The 22148-nt window shown below is 38.2% G+C and overlaps 1 protein-coding gene across 1 annotated transcript; it reads left to right on the top strand.

Annotated features, from left to right (window-relative positions):
* Window positions 1–1998: 1998 nt before the first annotated feature.
* Window positions 1999–15844, top strand: LOC122969006 (excitatory amino acid transporter 1-like). Its single transcript, XM_044334568.1, has 11 exons — window positions 1999–2492; window positions 3667–3835; window positions 5957–6099; window positions 6224–6361; window positions 9782–9986; window positions 10106–10148; window positions 11829–12109; window positions 12197–12430; window positions 13018–13212; window positions 13311–13445; window positions 14792–15844. The coding sequence occupies exons 3-11, from the start codon at window positions 5961–5963 to the stop codon at window positions 15000–15002; spliced, it is 1581 nt and encodes a 526-aa protein (XP_044190503.1). The 5' UTR covers window positions 1999–2492; window positions 3667–3835; window positions 5957–5960; the 3' UTR covers window positions 15003–15844.
* Window positions 15845–22148: the final 6304 nt, after the last annotated feature.

A 22148-nucleotide genomic window follows, 5' to 3' on the forward strand; every position in this document is an offset into this window, starting at 1 on the left:
GTGAAACACAGAGAAACTGCCCTGGGGCCCCAGACCCCTAGTAACCCCAAAAGCCAGAGGTTCACTGCTTGTCATTTGTTTTTTAGATATTTGATTAATTACAAATTTATTAGGGGTTTGCACCACTAACACGCAGTATCAGCTAAGAGAGGTCCTGCATTGTAACCCTGTATTTAGAAGGGCTCCATTTCAAAATCACATTTTTGTCCCCAAGGCCCCCTAACTGGATATTTCAGCAATGCTATTGGTTTTTGCAAAGGATAAAGATGCATTAAAAATAATGAACGAAAACTATTAAAAATCAATTTGAATAGAAAAATGAAATGTTATTAAATAAAATAGTGAACCTCAAAAGCCCGGGTTTACCACCTGTCAATTAGTTGTGGTAATTTGAATTTTTGTACATTGGATACAATATTTTGCACCACTAAAATAACTGGTTAATCTGGCTTTAAGACTATCACATGAATTGGGTCACTGTCTGTAACCTGGAAGGTCATGTAAGTAATACTAGGTTGTGGTCTTTTAAAATCAATGATCATGTCTTTAATCTCTTGATTTTTCCAGAGATAAAACTCATTACCAGTTACACCAAGACACTAAATCATGGCAGACTGGTCCATGTTTAGACCAGTCATTACCATTTAAAGGAATAGTTTGACATTTAGAGAAATATGCTTATTCACGGTCTTGCCGAGAGTTAGAGGAGAAGATTGATACCAGTCTCATGTACACTAAAATGAAGCTATCTCCAGCATTCAGTTTGCTTAGCGTAGCTTAGCTTAGCATAAAGTCTGAAAGCAGGAGGAAACAGCTAGCCTGGCTCTGTCCAAAGGTAACAAAGTTTGTCTATCAGGACCTCTGAAGCTCACCAGTCAACATGTTATATCTCATTTGTTTAACCCCCAGTGGCTCCATGTTCATTAAATGCTACAATAAAACCTAGACAGTAGTAGAGCTAAAATGTGTAGTTTGCCCTGAGGGTAGCGCTCGAGGAAACATCATTAAATAGAAAAGGGTCCTTGCCTCTTCCTTGATAATGTAGCACAGAGAAAGGTCAGAGGGTCAGAAAAACACAAATCAACATTAAGATTCACCCAAATCCATGGTTATCCACAGCAAATGTCAGGGAAATTCACGGACATTTCTTTTCATACCTTTTCATGGAGTGGAGAATTCATCAAGGGTATCATTTTTAGGAAAATTGAGGAAATTGTCCTCTAGTCACACAAATCCAACCAGCTGTTTTTGGCAATCTTACCATATGTCATGCTGTCATACTCTGGATTAAAGAGCTGAACCAATCCATAAGACCCAGTGCTGGGGGTCAGAGCTATAAAGACAAATTATGTATCTAAAAGCAACATTGATGGTCAGCAACATAAAGCAGAGCTACATTTCAGGCACCAGCTGGATCAGGAAAACTGAGAAAACTGCCAGAGTTTATAGTGTTGGTAATGGCTGACAAAACTTGACTGTAGCTGTATAATTCACTATTTGCAGATGTGACCACATGTTCTAAATCTGTAAACCTGAAACACAGCTAGTTTGACAGGAATGTCTGCATGTATGTGGATGTAAACCACAAAAATCTGCCACAAGCTGAGATACAGACACAACTCACATTTTCAGGAATGTGTTAAAATGCTGGATTTTTTTTCTCTCTCATCTTTTTATTGATGTTCTGATCTTTAACAATCATAATGTGCTGTCCAAACTAAAGTACAAACAGAAACATGATTTCCACCTCTACAACTTTTACAAAACTCACATTTGTATTTTTAATTTTGTTTGATTTGTTTTTAATCTTAATCTATTAATCTTTTTGTAGCCTTTTTTCACAGCATAAATTTAGTTTACTTGTTATAGGAAATAGGAAAAGCAAAAGCACAAGTGTTACTAATAACGTTAACAATTGCTCTGTTCTTTTCAAGAGTGACAGTGAACCAACATTTACAACACCAGGACCCTGAAACTGAAGCAGCTAAATGGAATTCAGCCATCATTCATTTTATTATTTACAGCTGTGATTCTCCTGCTGCCACATATCAAAATGACCTCTGTTAAAAAAAGCCTGTCATTGAACAGTCAGCACCTAGACTTTGAGGCGTGGAGTTTGAAACACCGCCATGCTACTGATTGCTACAAGATATGGACACTGACTTACAGTGTCTACAGATCAAACTGTTAACTATTTGTACAGGGTTTCAAACAGCGCAGACTGTCTGGAAGAATCAACCTTTAAAACACACCACTGACATGCTATCCCCTTATAAAATTGTTATGGAGAACTTGTTAGCAAACTGTGGTATATTTGCACATCTGGCAGACACGGAACAATATTAGCATTGATTTGTTGTTGTGTTTCTGGTGGGTGATTGAATGTAAGATCAATATCCACTCCATCTGGCTCTTTGGCTGCCAAATGTGGCTAAATGATTTAGCTAAAGCTTTACGTTCACCAGCTAGACACCAACTTGGTCTGTCTGTGGGTAAGTGCTCAGCAGTAGGTGTACAGTGGGTATTTCAGATCTTTTTCACTGAAAACAGGAATGTTGTTGATGAGAGCCTTGAGACTGAACCAAAACATTAACATTGTGGGCTGTAAAATCCAAAACAATGAGCTAAAAGAGGCTAACGAGCTAAGGGGTAAGACGTGGCTGTGTGTTTGTCACTATGAGCAACACTCTTCATAGCCATTTGATTAGTGCAGCATTAAGTACAATTTTGAATGCAGGACGTGTACCTCTAAAGTTGTATTTTTACATGTTATTTCTACTTTTATTGAAGAGATTATTAACATTCTATCTCAATGGAACATATTTCTGCCTTGGGTCAGTGGACGCAAAGCATATTGGGGTTTTTTGATCATAAATTCTTCAGATTTATGATGGCTCACAGACAGCTCACTTCAATAGGCGAACTGAAAGCTAAACTGAGGAGTCCAAAACATAAATAAGCGATACTCAAACCCACTGGATTTACTGACACAAGAACACATTTCTAGTGTTACATCATCTGATTTGGATCACTAACAAACATCTACAGAAATATTTCATTCATTAGTATGACCGTGACCGTGACCGGGGAATAGTGTTTGTAAAAGGCTACGTGACCTGATTTAAGGGGTAATTATATTCAACTTCACCAGGGAATATTTTTCCATACAGTGAGGTCACTTATTACAGTACAAGCTCTACTTTTTTCTGCTAATTGTGGTGTGACATTTACTCTGCGGAATTACCTCGAATTATAACACATCCCGAGTGAGATGATGTGTATCATTTAACCCTGCTTTTTGTTTCCTATGCCAGAAACAATTCTATGTGTCTACAACTTTACCCTAACTTCATCAAAGCAAGCATATAGTGTTTAAAAACACAAAGGAAAGGGAGAGAAAATGACAAGAAAGGAGGATGAGATGAGAGGAGAGGAAGATATCTAACTTTAGATAATGGATCATTCCTCAACTGTATAATTCTGTCATGATTTTGATAACAACTCTCAACAAAGTTTTTCATACATCTGGGCTTTACCTGAAACTGTGTCACAGGGCTAACAGTGTTATTATGGGAGGACCATTTTCTAATTTGTCCTCCTAGTCTCCCTCCCTTCCTTGTTCTGTCTCTCCTTTGATGTCTCCCCTCCCTCCTTTACCAATTACAGCAGGTGTAGGAGAGTACTGTCTCCCTACATACTCCCAGTGCTTCACTTCAGAGCTCTTCCAGTCTCTCCGGCAAAACTCCTGCACTTCTTACCCTGCTGCACACCCTGCTGCCTCACACGCCTGCCAGGTCGACCCTCAACACTGAAGAGCAAACACCGGTCCAAAGAGGTATGTGACAAAGAACCTCTCTTTTTGCTTTGTACTAAAATATATGGGACTACTTGTTGACTGAACTGGGTGTACACATTTTTCTGTAGCAAAGAACTTGAATAATCTAATTTGGATTAGTTCACCCAAATTAAAAAGCCAGCAAACAAACAAAAAAACCAACAACATACAGATAGTTTGGTTTCATTTATTCATGTTTCAGATATCTGCCTCTGAAACATCTGCCTTTATGATACACAATGGAGTTGAATGTTTGTTGTACTTGAAAAGTGGAACAATTTGCTCGAAGGCAAATATCTCAAAACCTGGACAATAACAGCAACATTATTATCACAGAGATAAGTCAGAAAATATGTGTGTGTCATTTGAGTGAATGCCAATGAAAATAGGAATTTTGCAATATAGAGCTGCAATTAATTTATAACGTCATCTTCATAATGTCCATTTAATGCCACCCATAATGTCCTTGAGATTAAATCTTTATTTTTATAATTTATGGCATCATATATGATTCAGATTTATTGAAAAAGGCTGTTGCACATGAATGTGAAATGTGCATATTAAAGGCTGGGTTATGATTTTTTCAAGTTATCTTTATACAATACTCACATGTCCATAAGTATGTTGAGAGAATTGTTGAGTGCTGTGATCATTCCTCTTGTCCATACTGGCTGTCAAGAGCTTCCTCCCTACTGGATTCTGATGAAATAGATGGGGGACAAAGTCTGAGACAGACAAATTAAGTGGGTATCTTCAAAAGTTCCAGTTTATTTACTACGAAATTCACTTTTCAGGGATGTAAACAGGACTGCATGTGCATGTAAGTGTGAGCTGCTCTATCAGTGTATTTATGTATTTATATTTCTTCAATAGCATCCCAGAAGAGCCAGGTGCAGACCATTTTCTACTTCTGTTCTTATTACGCACAGTGTCAAATATGAGAGGTCTGGATGATGATAAAAGCAACATCCTGAGTTTATGGGGTTTGAACTTAGTCTGAGGCTGAAGAATCACACACTCATACATAGATAGAATGACAGACAGTTCCGGACTAGTGCCCCCTTTCTGCTGTCAGATCTGCTGGCCATCAGATTATTTCATTCCCTCCAAAATATGTCATTTCAGGAGGTTTTGCAGCTCATAAAAACATGAATACCAAACTACAAAAACCCAGCTTTGCATTTTGGTCACAATGACTCTTCTAGGCTTTTCTCCATGTTGTTTTGGTGGTTCTGTCCAGTTCTTTTGATTCAACAAAAACCATCCGTCAAAGTAGTTGAGCAACAGAACGCAGCCCATTCATTCTTGAATGACGCCACTTTGTCGACACTGTGGTTGTACCAAGGCAGAAGACTAAGACAAAAAACATAGACTCATCCAACAAAAAAGTTGAACCTGGCTCAACTTGTCGTAGTACTGCCTAGTCACATCATCTGGGAAGGCTCTGTTTTGGCTCAAATACATGGGTGAATCAAATACATGCATGCATAAATTCCTTTCTAACATGAGCACTGTATTTCTACTGTTTACCAACTGATCATTGTGATGAAAGCTAAAATGACTGACGCCATGATAACTTTCCACGACAGTGATATAATTCCACATATTATAAACCGCCGTGCGATCATGGCATCTGATAACTCATGCATCTGTTACTGTACTGAACTTCCTGTATAGTACAACAGTACCTGAAACAGCACAACCTCATCAATACAGCCCCTTGATTTTTTTTACACAGGGCTTTTTTTGGTCTGAACACTGCCTAAAGTCAGGCCATTTAGTCTCAACACACTTTGGGTAGTAAAGTAGTTCCAGCAACAAACCATGACCACCATGAAGTATCTCTACACTGGCTCAGCAAAGAAACATTGTCTGAGGAAACACACAAAGAGGGAAGACAAAGTAATACTGGGGAGGAATCACTTCACTGCCAGTATGGACAGGGAGAATTATTAGAGCAACCAATAACTCCAGTAGGCAGATTTATAAAAGCTCTAAACCTATCCTTGAAAAAACAAACACCCTGGTTAAGTACTACAGCCACCTGAGCTGGACCTGAGCCTGCTGGTAAGTATTCACACCTTCCATTTACAGTAATGGAAATATTTTGGTTTACTACAGCAGGATGCAGCGTTTCAGGGAAGGCATTCACATACGCACCATGAAGGCGAAGAGGAAAGTGGAGGAGATCTCAAAAGAGGACATCCAGGCTTTCCTCAAGAAGAATGCCTTTGTGCTCTTCACGGTTGGGGCAGTTGTTGTAGGTGTGTATGTATGCCTCTACAAGCTAAATGGAAATGTCTAAAACTCCATTCAGTCAGAGTCATGTCAATGTAACAGATATACATACATATAATGCACAGTCCCATGCTGTCCTTCTCTTTGCAGGTATTGTTCTGGGATTTGCGTTGCGTCCCTATAAGATGACCTATCGAGAAGTGAAGTATTTCTCTTTCCCTGGAGAGCTGTTGATGAGAATGCTTCAGATGCTTGTTCTGCCCTTACTGATCTCCAGTCTAATAACAGGTACAAAATATTACACATCATGTCAGAAATATAACTAGGCGGTTAGTGGATGCCAGATTTGATAACGTTCATTTTGTTCCATATTTGTTTTGATCAATCTGAACATGTCACACTCTAAAATGCACAATGTGAAAGTAATCAAATGACATGGAGGCTACTGGCCATTACAGTTTTTACAGTACAAAACCATCACTGTAAAATAATCATGCAAGTTCATTCTTGACCCTGGAATAGTAGTTTGACAAAACAATCATCAAATGACTATTTCCAAGGTAAAGAATGAACTTTCAACTTTTCAGCCAACACATCACAACAGCTACTAAGCTAGCAAGGCAACAGACTCCATCCACTGATGAAGACAGCATACTACAGTTTAAAAACTCAGTCAAAGGCTAGCAAATGGACCTGGGGATTGTTCTGTTAAATCACTGTTGTAAGCAAGTCAACTAAAGATTGTTTCATAGATTGTTGGATAGTTTTTAGAAGACTGAAGAGGTAACAAACTACCCAGTATTTCACCATTTAAAAAAACAAGATTAGAGAAAAGACAGAAAACAAGACAGGTTTACAGCAAATTAATTTTTGCCTCAGTGCTTCAACCAAAATGCACCTTGGGACGTTTTTATGTCTTATTCATTTATTGGGACCATGTACAGTATTAAACATAAATGTTACCATTTGATGTACTGTACTAGAGTTAGCTTATAGCTAATTTTCATCTGTAGTCCCTTCAGCAGGTCACAATTAAAACATGTAACAGCACAATAACAAACAATACAAAGCAAAAAACACACAGGACACATAATACAAAATAGCACATCACATACACCCACAATGTCAACTAGAAATGACTAATGTATGCTTGTCAAATTACAAGCAAGATTATTTGCCTTCATCAGAAGATCATGAGATGAAATGCAGAGTCAGTGATTACAGAGCTGAGTAGCTTTTAGCAGACTTTTTAATTTGGTTTTAAACGTACTGATGGAACTGATGGAACTCAGGAGGTTTTATGGCTGTTTTTCCAGCCTGCCCCCAACATGTAATGCAGCAAAACATATGGGAAAGAATCATAGCATGCGTAAATATCTTGGCTGCCTCCAAAAAGAGACAGTTTCTAATATGTCTAAAATTTGCTAAGTTGTACTTTATGGTATTAACCATTTTTTAAAAATGTTTCTAAAAGTCCAAATTTGGATCCAATGTCACACCAAGATATTTAAAATCAGTGACTATGTCAATCCTTTCACCTTTGATGAGAATATCAGTGTTAGGAGGTTGTACAATGGTTTTAGAGAAAAACTTTTGACTTGTTTACATTTAGACTCAGTCATGATTGATCTAGTCAATGTGTCATCCTTTCTGATGCAATTGTTAGCTTAGCAGCTGTTAACTCAGCTCTTTTTACATGTGTGTACACAACAGTGTCATCTGCATGCATTTGCAGTTCTGCATCATGACACTGTTGAGGGAGATCATTGATATATAGGCTAAATAATAGGGGACCTAACACTGACCCTTGTGGAACACCCATTGTGCACTTCATGTTACTAGACAGTGTGTCACAAATTTTAACACACTGTATCCTATTAGATGAATATGAGGACATCCATGCCAGTGATCCAGATGAGAAGTTTAAATTTAGAGATTTTCAATATTAAAACATCATGATTGACTGTGTCGAATGTTTTACATAGTTCCAAAAATACAGCACCAACTACTCCTCCTTTATCAGGTCTTTATTTAATTTGCTCTATGAGTGCAAGGTAGCAGTTTCAGTGGAATGATTTGCTCTGAAGCTCTAAAGTTGCATACAATGAAGACCAAAATGGCTTGTATTAAGAAATGCTGTCAGTTGTTCACTGACAACTTTCTCAGCGACCTTTGAGAGTACTGGCAGTATACTTATTGGTCTGTAGTTACTGGCTTCAGGGTGGTCTCCAGATTTCAAAATAGGCGTGACAATGGCACATTTCCAGTCATTAGGAAACGAGCTGTGTTTAAAAGACAAGTAAACATAGTAAACTTATCTCTTTATGTGTTTTTTTTGTTTGTTTGTCTGTGTTTTGACTATGACTCAAATAACCAGATATTTTCAGTCATCAGTACTGATGATTCAACTAGAAGGGTTTTATGGCCAACCAAGCCTCAGAGATACTGCAGCTGCCAGTCACCCCTCATGGTCTATACAGAAAATAAGCGTGCCTTTTACTTTTGCTTTTGAAGTCATGTACACAAAAAAATGTGTCTTTCAGACTTTCTATACCTCTATGCAAGTTTTGATTGGTTCACATTTATCCCTCGTCTGACAATCAGTTAGAGCCATAAACAGGAACAGATGATCAAATGAGGAGACACTTAAGTAGCATTTGTAACTCACAGATTCACGATGGGAATCCAACCAGCAAGGGCACTGCCTCTATAATATCTGTGTCATATGCCAGAGAGGATCTGATGTGTGTTACCCAGACCAACCTCAAGAGACCTTCTACGAGGTCAAAAAGGAACTTGGTCATTTTTTAACACAGTCTCTGCAATCAGGTGGAAAATTCTGCTTGTGCAGCATCTAGCGCTTCCTGCATGCTCTTTCCTCTCCCTTCACAATGCAATATTGTGCAGTGCTACAATAGAGGTCAATGCAACAATGCTTTTCTTCTGTTGATTTAGCATGGAGTTGCTCTTTCAAACATTTTCTTGTTATTTGGTTTAAAGATGTTATAAACCTATTAACTGTAAAATATGTTTTTGCTTCAACCAAAATGTTAAATGTAAATACTTGTGTTGTTTAAAAGAGAATTATTGGCTCTTGGGGGTGGCTGTTAGAAAGTAAAGACAATGAACTCAGTCGGATAATGTAAGACGATTAACTTAACTTGTATAACTCTGGTGTATATGCATCACCATGGGTCTGCAGGTAAAGCAGATATTAGATGACTGTGACCTTACCACTGACTCACACAAAAATATAATATCATCAGCTGGTTGAAAACTAACTGTTGAGCAGAGTTTGAAAGATCAGTTTATATGGAAGTGGCATTGCCAGCTCCAAAGGATGTCATTGTGTGATAGTTGCACTGGGTTCAAACAGGAATTTAAATCGGAAAAGTCCCAACTGTATGAAAACTAAAATTACAGACAGACTATTTGTAACCTTTGAGTTAGTCACACCAGAATCCCAAAGGTCACTGCGCCTGGATAGAAATCAGAGAGTCTGCAACCTTTGTAATGACAACTGTCTAGGAGACAAGTATCACATGTAAACATTATGAGTAATAGGGACAAGTACCTATTACTACTACCTACTGATCAATAGATAGAATTGACATACTGGTCAGGGAAAACTTCACCATATGTCTTGTCCATGTCTTGATACTCAAATACATCTATGCAAAGTGTATTTCCTCCCTTTCTGTCCATTAGGAATGGCAGCTTTGGACAGCAAAGCCTCAGGAAAGATGGGCATGAGAGCTGTGATTTACTACATGACCACAACCTTTATCGCAGTCTTCATCGGTATCATAATCGTCCTCATCATTCACCCAGGAAAAGGATCTAAAGATGAGTTTGGAAAGCAGCAGACGATAGAGCAAGTCAGTCCTGCCGATGCCTTCTTAGATCTGATCAGGTAGCCTGCATATAAGTCAGAGAGCAAGATATTAGTGGGACTGTGGAACAATGATATTCAAAAAGTTTAACATTTACTACCTAACATCACTAACACCACTGTGTGATTTCTCATTTCAGAAATATGTTTCCACCAAATTTGGTCCAAGCCTGCACACAGCAGGTGAGTTTTTTAATTAATATTTACTACATTTGCAGTACTTTATATCCATTATTTCTTAAAACAGGGAATCTTTTAGCTAGCAGCATACTGACAATTTTGCTATTCTTTAGTGTTACGAAAATGACTGGCATTTTGGCTCCTGGGATGTCTATGTTAAGTTCATCATAAGTTCATAAAGTGTGCATTTCCTTTCAGTCTTCCTTTCAGCCTGAACCCAACTTGAACCCAAAGCCATAATATTAGTTCCAAAACTCTCTGCCTGCCTCCCCCTGACTGTCTTTCTCTCCTCCTTTCTCAGACACAAATGTAGAGCCTTGACCAGTCTACCCCTCTACAGTTTGTATGACACAGATTTCCTGACAAACTGGAGACTGTAAAAATCTCCGTTACCCATTCAGGTCTATATAATTTCAATAACGACACACAACCAAAACAGTTAGCTATAGTCACAACCTGCTGGCTTGACTTCACTCCTTGTGCACATTTGTGTATGTATGTAGAACAGGGGTGGGCAAGGGACAAAAAGATTCAGGTGGTCAAGATAAAGTGTGGCACAGCAGGGAAAACTAAACTTAAAGCTTCACTAATTGATTTTTTGCCACTGTTGGGCAGTGGAACGAGCTGAAAACAGAAATGTTTAAAATAAACAAAAACATTTACATTTTAGCTCATTTTCCAATACCTCTAATGGATAGCCAAATTCAATAACGTCATGGGTCACAAACCCTGGCAACAACAAGCATGTCCAGATGTGTTCATCACTTTGTAAGTGTCCTTTGGAAACACCTCTGTTGTGTTGTCTGTAATGTGTTGTCTGTATATGCAGTGTGTTTCTGTAATGTATTGGATTGTCTGAATTTTGCAGCGCATTTTCTAAATGCTGTTCATGTGTATTGTCAAATTGATGAAGACGTTTTGTTCTGAAGATGTTCTAACATCTCTGGTGTCTCATTTTCACCATAACAATGGTTCTAGCTTGATGAGCTAGCCTATATTGACTAGCACAGTTTAGCTATTAGTTATTAATCAACATACTACCACAGTTTTCCACATTCAACTTGGACTTCTGAATTTATTTTCCATAATTGACAAGGTGTAGACTCTATTACACAAATAAGATTGTAGTAATTGGTTCATAATGTGTTGTGAACCGAAATAAGTTTCATAATAAACAATAAATACATGGACCAAATTAGTATGCGATATAATCATTAATGCCTATTTTCAGCATGAGCCCAACCTCAGTAAAAATTAGCACATGAATATCCACAGCAAGTTTCAACTTATTCCAACCATACATTTTCAATCTCTAATGAACACGGAGGAAGTTAACATGAGAGTGGTGCTAGAGGAAATTGTGCCTTCACAAACATCAGGAGTCATCCTCTGAGGACCATGAATAACTGAAGCAAACTTTATGAAAATCCAGTGATTCCTTTTCATTGACCAAAGTGTAGGTCAAGATGGAGCCACAAGACAAAAGGTCAGGGGGCCAATGAAACTATCAGGAAACTTTTGCCCCAGTCCCCATTTGTAAGGTTGAGCAAGGAGGATATTTATGAAACACTAATGTAACACTAAGTATTAATTCTGTTAATGAAGGTTGAGATAAGTATTCTGTTTCAGCTCTATCAAACTCCACTGGTGTAACCCTGATCCTTAAATTCCTTCATTCTTCAGTTCAAAACCAAATATGGAAAGCGAGCAGTCCATGTGACCGTGACAGTGAATGACACCCTCTTCAACTCGACCAATGGCACCCAGGAATTCATGGAGATCACCCGGGAGGAGGTGATACCAGTGCCAGGTCAGGTGAATGGGGTCAATGCCCTCGGGCTGGTGGTCTTCTCTATGTTCTTCGGTCTAATTATTGGCAACATGAAGGAGCAGGGCCAGCTCCTGAGGGATTTCTTCGACAGCCTCAATGAAGCAATCATGCGCCTGGTTGCCATCATCATGTGGTAAAACTTTATTTTTCATTGGGAGGCGTTTCCTGTTGAACATGTTACCATCACACTTATGTTAACTTGTTCCTCTCCTCCTCCCAGGTATGCTCCCATTGGTATCCTGTTCCTAATTGCGGGAAAGATTGTGGAGATGGATGATCTGACACAGATGGGTGGCCAGCTGGGCATGTATACCATCACAGTTATCGTTGGCTTGTTGATCCATGGCGTTGTTATTCTCCCCACCCTGTATTTTGTTATCACTCGGCAGAACCCCTTTATCTTCATTGGTGGGCTTCTGCAAGCCCTGGTAACAGCCCTGGGGACCTCCTCCAGGTGAGCCCTGTGTGCTACTACCAAAGATTCACAAATGAATTGCAGATACTCCCTGAAACAAACAGTCTAGCTAGCATTTTAGGAACTTCTCTTGTTTGTTCGGAATGGCTAAACTGTAAACACTTTTGTCTTTAGATGTGGTCAGACTGAAATTTGTACAAACTAGTTTGTTTCAAGCATACCCTGTCCTTATAGGTACCCTGTGAAGTTTTGGACCACTAGTAACTTTGTGAAGCAATGTTTTAAGAAGGGTTTTTGTTGTAGGAAGCATACACATGCAAGTGAGCACACGCAATTCACATCATGCTGTCAGTTCGATGCTGTTTTGCTGATCAACAGTTAGTGGTGGTAATGTACCAAGAAATGCAGCACTTATAAAAGCCATGAAGAACAAGACTGCTAGCAAGTAAATATGGATGTGAGCAACGCACAATTTAAAATATTCAAAAAAATTGATTTTATAAGGAGGGAAATACATTTAACACAAAAGACCTCAGGGACAAAATCTTACCCTTAACCCTTTCTTCTCAAAATGTAGGACTGTTTCTTCAGATTTTTTTTTTTACTTGCTTCCGTTCATCTCCCAGCTCAGCCACCCTACCTGTCACTTTTAAATGTCTGGAGGAGAACAACAGAATTGATAAGCGAGTCACTCGTTTTGTGCTGCCTGTGGGTGCCACCATCAACATGGACGGAACAGCTCTGTATGAAGCGCTGGCAGCCATCTTCATTGCCCAGGTCAATAACATGGAGATGAACTTTGGTCAGATTATCACCATCAGGTAGGACTCAACAAACGAGGAGGATAACAGTCAAGGCTTATGCTGTTATCAATGAGAAGCCATTGTTTCATTTGTCTCCATGTTTCCTCTCAATCAAGTATTACAGCAACTGCAGCTAGTATTGGAGCTGCTGGCATCCCTCAGGCAGGCCTGGTTACCATGGTGATTGTACTGACCTCTGTTGGACTTCCTACTGATGACATCACTCTCATCATTGCAGTTGATTGGTTCCTGTGAGTAGCTTCTTGTATCATGAACCATTGAAGAATATTCCAGTATAACATCCATTCAAACACAAGTGCGTGACATGTTCTGTAAAGTGCTCTGACTGTACCTCACATCCCTACATCAATCATCTCTGTCGTTTTAAAGGTCAAAAGCAGCTCTGTATCTACTACCACCTAGTGACATACTTCTCTCTCCCTGGGGTCTTGTTCTACATCTTCCCTTTTGTATTGAATATTTTCTGCAATGAGTTTTAACATAGAAACATAATTAGGTTTCCCAAATTAATCATTTCAATTAGAATACCCTTCCCAGAAATTACTCAGCTAACTGGGGTAATAAGAAAAAAACCCTTCTCTCCTTTAACTAGGATGGACCAAATATGAATGTCTGTCAAAGCCTCCCTTTGTGAAGACAGGCGCTTCTTATAATGAATAGAATAAAGTATAGCATCTAATGAATAGAAGCTATATGATCTATAGCTGAAGTATGTTTCAGAAAGCAACATTACCAGTTAAACGAAGTTTACAACAGGAAATCAGGCTTATTTTTAGGATATTCGGATTTATAAAGTCTGGACACAGCCCTCATTGCAAAAAGTCATGCCTTAACACAATTAACTATTAAAGGTCTATTTCTTGGCCAGGAGCAGTGACTGGAGTCCTGGAGGTCACTTGTTGTTTTTACACTTTGGTTTTTGTTAAGATTAAATAACTATATATACATATATAAAACAAGTTGATTAGCAAGCTTTAGAGGTGTTGGCAGGTGTTCTTTTTTACCTTTTAACAGAATCTGGCTATCTGTTTCCTCTTGCCTCCAATCTTTATGCTAAGCCAAGCTAATTGGCTGCTTGTGGTAGCATCATATTTAGTGCATAGGCATGAGAGTGGTGTTGATCTTTTAATCTAACTCTCTGCAAGAAAGCAAATATGAATATATCCCAAAATGTTGAACTATTGCCAGATATTTCCCTCAGGAGTTGGTGGAGAACAACACAGAGCTAAAAGAGAGTGAACATTGAACTTACATTCACCAGGTGGACAGAAACACAACTCCAAATGAATGATAATGTTGTTCCATAACTGCTGGATGTGGAAATAAGCAATGTTTGCTAACAAGTTCGACATATTAACTTAAAATGTGATGATATGTTGATGTTGTGTTCACAGTTCGTTTCTGCTGCCCCCAAGTTTACTAAAAAACTGGTTGCAGTTATTACAGTTGTGTAAATCATAGTTTCACACTTTCTAATCCTAATTTTAACTTTGTAATGCTGTCCATAAATATAGATGGAGTTACAGTACTTGTGTGTTTTGCCTTCTTAAATTGTTATCTCTGTCTTTCGGTATAGGGACCGTCTGCGCACCACGACCAACGTTTTGGGGGATTCGATCGGAGCAGGCATCGTGGACTTCCTGTCTCGACACGAGCTCCGCAGCAAAGACGTGGAGATGGGAAACTCTGTGCTGGAGGAGAAGGAGAGGAAGAAACCTTATAAGCTCATCTCACAGGATAGTGATTTTGAAAATGACAAACGTGCTCACAGTGAATCTAACATGTAGTTTCATCTTCAGCACCAGCTACATCTGCTAACACACACAAACACTCACAGCTGGCACTGTTCTGGGGAATTCTTTATGTGAGATGTTGTTGTCAATTATCATTGTCAGTATTTCATACACGTGGAATTTGTTGATATTCTTTATCGTCATGTCCCAGAAGTGATGAGTTTCTTACATTCCTCTTCCATACAAAATGACAAAGATCACAAGCTTTTAATATACGCATCTGTCATTTGTTTCAAATAGGACTGGTAGTTTTTGTTTTGTATTTTTACTATTTTAATGAATATTCTAACATGTAACTTCATATTACCCTCATGTAAGAATGAGGTAGTTTTCGATGCGTGCTGACTGGAGGATTTAAAAACTGAAGTGAGTGATTTGAGCAGTCATGTAGGCGTAATGAGGAAACTGACTGCTGTTGAAGATATCAACAGGACATGATTAACTCTACTTAAATTGAAATTTTAATTGCAGAGTTATATTTCTATATAATCCCCAACAATAGTTGGTTAATATTATGTGTTGGTATTACAGGCATATTAGACATTTTAGGATTTTTATGTTTCAGTTGAACAGACGTCACATCTCACACATCTAGCACTGCAAATGCATGTGTGCACAACCACATTTTAACTGTGTGTGACTGCTGAATTTTTTTACCAATATTGCTCATTTAGATATGAGACACGTGAACATTGTATGATGAATACACATTAAAGTCTCAGATTTCATTATGACGGTGTGAAACAGATATTCAAGCCTGGACTGAAATTCAATCACTTTTTGTGAAAACGGTTATATTAGTTTTTGTTTATTATAACTTCAGTGAAATAAACAGAAAAAAGCCTCTCCTGCCTGTCTCCTTGTTTTAGATGTCAGGGGTCATTACAGTGGGTTAAATACATCTACTGTATTTCCTCAATTTTGCTCATACAGCTTTTGTCTTTGGCTTTCTGTGTCTTTATATACAGTATGAGAGTGAAATGGTTGAGTGTGGCTTGGTGTATCAGATTAAATGCCCCTAGAGAAAGGTGTTCATAGTACACACACTGAGACAGCTTCTGTTCTCTCAGCAGATCATCACTCTGTGTGGTTAGCATAAAGCATAAAGATGCAGCCTGCAGCCCAGACTGTGAAACATTTGCAGAGAAAAGTGAATGAATGAACTCTGTCCTCGCTTCTTTCAACAGCTACTGTCAGTTCACCTTTAAGCAAGGCTGAACCATGAGGCTGCATATATTTATCTATTATCTTGTACAAACGGAGATATTCAAGGGCAGCAGCACTTTGGGCTATACCTAGCTGTGGGATGTGCATGAATTTATCCATGAATGGCACCATTTTGTATTTGTGCCATGTCCTCCTTACCAGCAAAGCCCTCAAGTGCTGAGAGAGACCGACAGAGACCCACCAAACTCGCAACCAGGACAGCTCGTCCTGAAGCTGTAAGCTGCTTTAAAGGATAAGTCTGGCAATATTTTTCATATTTTTCTTATTTTAAACAAAAACCAAAACCGACAAAGTATTGATCTTACTAACCAGGAATAGGTACAAATAATAAATAAATAAATTACTAATCAGACATGTACCTGATCAACCATTTTTTCCCCTGTTTGATCTTTTTCCCCTCAGTATCTATAGACTGTGATGACCGAGATGACATTCTAAAAATACCTTATTGGCTCGAATATAACCCTTTTTCTGGGGGTTGTATTATATTCGAGGGCTATACAATTACATATTTTTCACAATGTCAGATATTCTTTCATTTTAACTGTACAGTGTCTCTTACAGAAAGTGTTGCATTATGGGTTGTTTGTTGTTTCTAGGCTAGCAAGTTTCTTCAAGTCAGTTCATAATATGTCTTTTAGAGTTAATCAGTTTTAAAAGTGTTCAGGAAGACCAGTTCAACCTATAGGAGTTTCTGATGCTCCTGCTGTTAATACTCACTAGAACAACAAATGTGCATTAATCGGTTACTGGAAACTGTCCCCAACAAATTCACCATTTCCTCCTGTTTGAGTCGCATTTGCTAAAAACTACAGTGACCAGCTGTTTTAGAAAATTACTGAATCTTTTCTAAAAAAAGAAACTATATACTGAACTGCTTCTAAAGATTTATGTCTTCAGCAGGAACAAATGGATTATGGGCCTGAGTGCCACAGACAGAGTGGAAAAGACTAGTATTAGTTTTGGTCTTTTTATATCATATGTGGACGGTAATAGAAAAATAGAATATCACCAGTCTTAACTTTTAAACACTGTTCAGATCCATCATACACAGTACACAGAGAAGCTGAACTCATGTGTGATTTATACAAGCTGTATTCTTTTCAGTGTCCCTCCATCAACTGTTTCTCATCTGTGGCTGTGCATTCATATTTACATTTTTCAGTAACTGCAGTAAACATGTACATAGACCTCACCAAGACTGTGGGTGATGCTGTAAGTCCTTGGAGGAAATGTACATTTTAAAGTTACATAAATAACCTTTTGTCAGGATCTAAATCAACATTTAACGAATATCTTTATATTAACATCGACTCAAACGACTACATGTGAAATGTGAAACAGATGAAATGTGTCGCTCGCAGCGATAAACCTACTGAATTTTATCTATCAACTGCTCTGATGGCATGTTTGCTGTATGGTTCGGTCTCACTAAGCCTATTCTCATCAGCAGGCAGCTATTTTCAACAGATATATCACACACATACATGCCACACTAAATAGCAGTCAGACAAAGTTAGAAACAAGCTGGTGAACAAAGTCGAATAGATGGCAGCTAAAGAGCCTGAATACTTAAGGAGAGTACTAAATGTGACTTAGCTTAAGGTGAGGTAATATTGACCTTACAGATGTCAGGCAGCCAGAAACATGACTGTTTAAATCAAAGTCACTAATAAATGACTACACAGTTTTTACCCAATTCTGTTTTAAAGGGTAATTCAGGTTATTTTCAGCTGTATTTTCATTTTGATGATAATTTAAAATGTCATTGTTACTTCACTGTATAATGTTATGCAACTTGGGAACAATGCATACCCATGTATTCACACAGGATCAACAACAAAAAGTTTAATGTCACCTGGGAAACATTTCAATGTTGATTAAAATGTCTGGCCCTGAATCTCACAGGTCATTGTCAGATCTGCATGAAATACATAAAACTGGCTTTTTTTAAGGAAAGTGGGAAACAACACCAACTGGACTGAACACAAACATTAGCTTGTAGCTATGATTATCTTTAACTGAAGCACTGTGACTCTGTGGAAACAAGTTTCTAATATTAGATTTACTAAATGCTAAATGTACTAGTTAATTTTGGACTCAAGAGTAGCCACAATGTAGTCGTCACTGATCACAGCAGACACAGGGTCAGCTGCTGATGAGGTAGTTTTAGTTTTTACAGCTACACACCCTCATTCATATAACTAATGACTGTTATTCAACTGAAAGTTTGATCTTAATCTGTTTAGTAGTCCTGCAGCCATTGATACAGTCGACCACTTCTGAGTGAGCCAGCTGGTTGTGTGTGTTTGCTTATATAAGTGTTAAGAGGCAGTTTCATTACATGTACTGTAGAAAGGAACAGATCAACCACACAACTCAAGAAACAAAGATTCTCACTAATTCTAGTGGAAATAGAGTAGTTTCATTTAGCTGACAGTGAAGTCTGTGGATTATCCTGAATAACAGGGAGATATTTCTGGTAAGTATATGCTGATAAAAATGTCAAATGTATTTTTTAAGTCTTTAAATTGGTTTTGGCGGAAATCTCATTGTACTGTGATGTAGGTTGATATGTTTTTTGAGTTTTAACACGGTGAAGTTGTTCAACCAAATCAAAGAATTGTGACTTGTTATCTATCAAAGAGTAATACATCTGTTATTTATACTGGATCTATGTGTAATACACGGGAAGCATAGTGAGCTGGACTCGGGCAGAAGACTAAGAAGTGAATATTATTAGTATAAATTGTATGTGTGTTAAGTTATTATGCTCTCCCATATAGCATGCACTGGCAGTTCCACATTTCTTTTAAAGAGATTGTCACATAGTCTGTAGATTATAAAGATGAAGTCATCTGTACATCAAATGTACATGTGTATGAATTGAAATCACTTGCTGTAGTAAAGACAAATGTAAAAAAAAATGTCTCTTTTCTGCTGTTGTTTCTTGAATAAGGCTACTTTAAAGGGTTAAGATTTATGGGAAACATGATTATGGGAAAATACTCCCATAATCCCAAACTCCCTTTTATTCTTTACACTCCCCTTCCAGTCTGACACTATGTTTCAGTTCCATAAAACATAATTAAGATATCATCATGCATGCTAAATCCACTTGTCTTTTGAGAATGCTATCGATGATAAACAATTGTCCCTGCACAAATAAAATGGAGGAACTGTTCACAGCTGCAATCTTTTTAAATTAATTGCAGTTTGCAGTAATTGCAGTCCATTGCTGATAACATAGTCTCTGACTTTTGAGATGGGTTCAGAAATTGTGCTGTTTGGCTTCAACTATTATGATAATAATGATATTATTTCATAAATTAATAATGGAAAAATACTATGTTCACAAGTCTGAACATACCAGATCAAAACCATAGTTCTTGCTACTCATAGCTGAAATCAAACTGTACATTGACACAGTTTCCTCTTGAAATAATTGTTATTGATTTTTTTTTTTTTTAATTTCTAGATCATAGAATGATAGCAAAAGATCTTGGAAAACTAACCAAAAAAATATACATTACTGAAAAATCATTTGGCTTTTTATGCATGTATATTTGGAAATCTGACTTTCTAAGGTTGCACTTTGATTGAGGTGTGTTGACAAATGTCTTGCATTTCATAATGTCCTGTCAGTACTAAAGAAGTACATTTATTCCTTGTATATGGACCACAAAATGAGTATATTATGACAATATACAGTAGGCTACCTACTGTATATTACTAGTAGATAGTATGAGGTTGAGACACAGCTCTGTTGTTTGTGAGCTGTCCCTGTCATACCCTCAGAGTTTTGGTGCTTCTGTGGATCAGGACCTGCCTGCTCAGCTGCTCTGCATGAACTCCAACGGTTTACAGCTCTGCAGATGCTCAGAGAGAGAAGACTTAGATGTAATTTTTAAAAAAATGTCATTGTATGTAATTAAAAATAACGATGTAACTGAACTGTTTTATGGAAAAACCCTATCAGACACACAATGTTATTCAAAGCAGAGTATTCTTTTAAATGTATTAAAATGTATCTGGAGGGGGTCTTTACTGAAGGTAACAAACTTTTTAGCTTGTGGGAACATGTGACCTTCCAGATAGCATATGGAAGTGGGCCACTTCAGGCAATGATGTGGCACTGCTGGCCTTCTTCTGGCCTGGACAAAATAGATGTGAGCCTGAAGTGGCCTACATATAAAATAACAAATATGGCCCAAATATCCCAAAACAAACATGGGCCATTTTGGGCAAAGATGTGGTGCTCTTGGCAATGTGTAAACTGGATGTGACCCTAAAGTCGCCCATGTGATACATAGTGAATATGGCCCAAATATCACAAAACAAATGTGGGCCACCTTTGGCAACAATCTGGCACAGTTGACAATAGTTAATGTGGGTGTAAACCAAAAGTGGCTCACATATGGTGCAGCAAATGTGGCCCGGTTATCTTAAAACATACCTAGGCCAGTTCTGACAAAGATACGGCACAGTAAACACTGACTTGACTTGATGTGAACCTAATGTGGCCAACATATGATATGGTAAATATGGCCTAAATACTTTACAACAAATTTGGCCCACTTTTGGCAATTGTATATCACAGTCAGCACTGGCTGTCATAGTGTGAGGCTAATGTGGCCTACATGTGAAATAGTAAATATGGCCCATATATTGCTGAACATTATCGGGCCACTTTAGGTAAAGATGTGGCACAATTGATACTGGCTTATCTGAATGTGAGCCTGAAATGGCCCACATATGATGCAGCAAATGTGGCTTGTTTATCTTAAACATATCTGGGCCAGTTCTGGCAAATATACGACACAGTAAACACTGGCTAATCAGGGTGTGAGCCCAGAATGACCCATATTTGAAATGATGAATATGGCCCAAATATGGTTGAACAGTATTGGACCACTATAGGTAAAGATGCGGCACGATTAGCACTGGCTAATCTGGAAGTGAGCCTAAGGTGGCCAACATATGATGCAGCCAATGTGGCCCAGTCATCTTAAAACATATCTGGGCCAGTTTTGGCCAAGATATGGCACAGTCAGAACTGGCTAATCTGGATGTGATACGATATAATATGAGATATGATTTTCTGTGGTTCTAAATGAATCATAAAATTTTAGAGGTGAAGCTCAGTGTAGGTGCATACACACCAATAATGTTTATAACTAGGAAGGTAAGATTCTCTGGAAATGCTCCCAGAAGATTATTTTTCTACAGCAAAGTGTGCCCTGTCCTCCTCCTCTTATAAACATAGAATTGACTGTTCTATGTTAGTCCAGGGATCATTGTCCTAACAGTCCAGCCACAGTCCCCACCTCTAGTCTAAGAACTGGTTTTCACTGCCTTGTTTGGTGCAATCAGGGTTGAACCTCACATGTACCCAATTGAACTGATAAAAATGAACTGTGGTCCAGATTCAGGCCAGATCTGGTTTATTTGTTTAGTTTTTGGTTTACATGTGGTATTGCTATGGTTTGCTTGTGACCCGGAGCGGACCGCCCAAGTGCCATGATTCTATGCGGTATGTGGGCCACAATTTTGCTATCTGGGCTCCAGCATCAGTTTATGCTTAATCTATCTGATGTATCTGTATCTTCCATACGATGTATGGAAAAAATGAAAATCTTAGTAAGTGTTTATGAACTTGATGATGTATAATGCAAGAATCGAAATATAAGGGGGTTTTGTTTTTTTGATGCCAGATGTTTTGCGTGATTGTGACTTTACGTCTCATGATTATGAGATATGACTATGAGATTATGAGATATTCTAAGGCTGATATGCTAAATCATGATTATGAGACTGTCTCCTTTTTCTTCCATTAATTTATTGTCCCTTTGGTGAACGCTGTGCGCTTCCCACAGTACAATATTTCATGAGATGTTTGTTGTAGTGGTGTGG

Source organism: Thunnus albacares, chromosome 18 (genome assembly GCF_914725855.1).
Source record: "Thunnus albacares chromosome 18, fThuAlb1.1, whole genome shotgun sequence".
NCBI classification, from domain to species: Eukaryota; Metazoa; Chordata; class Actinopteri; order Scombriformes; family Scombridae; genus Thunnus; species Thunnus albacares.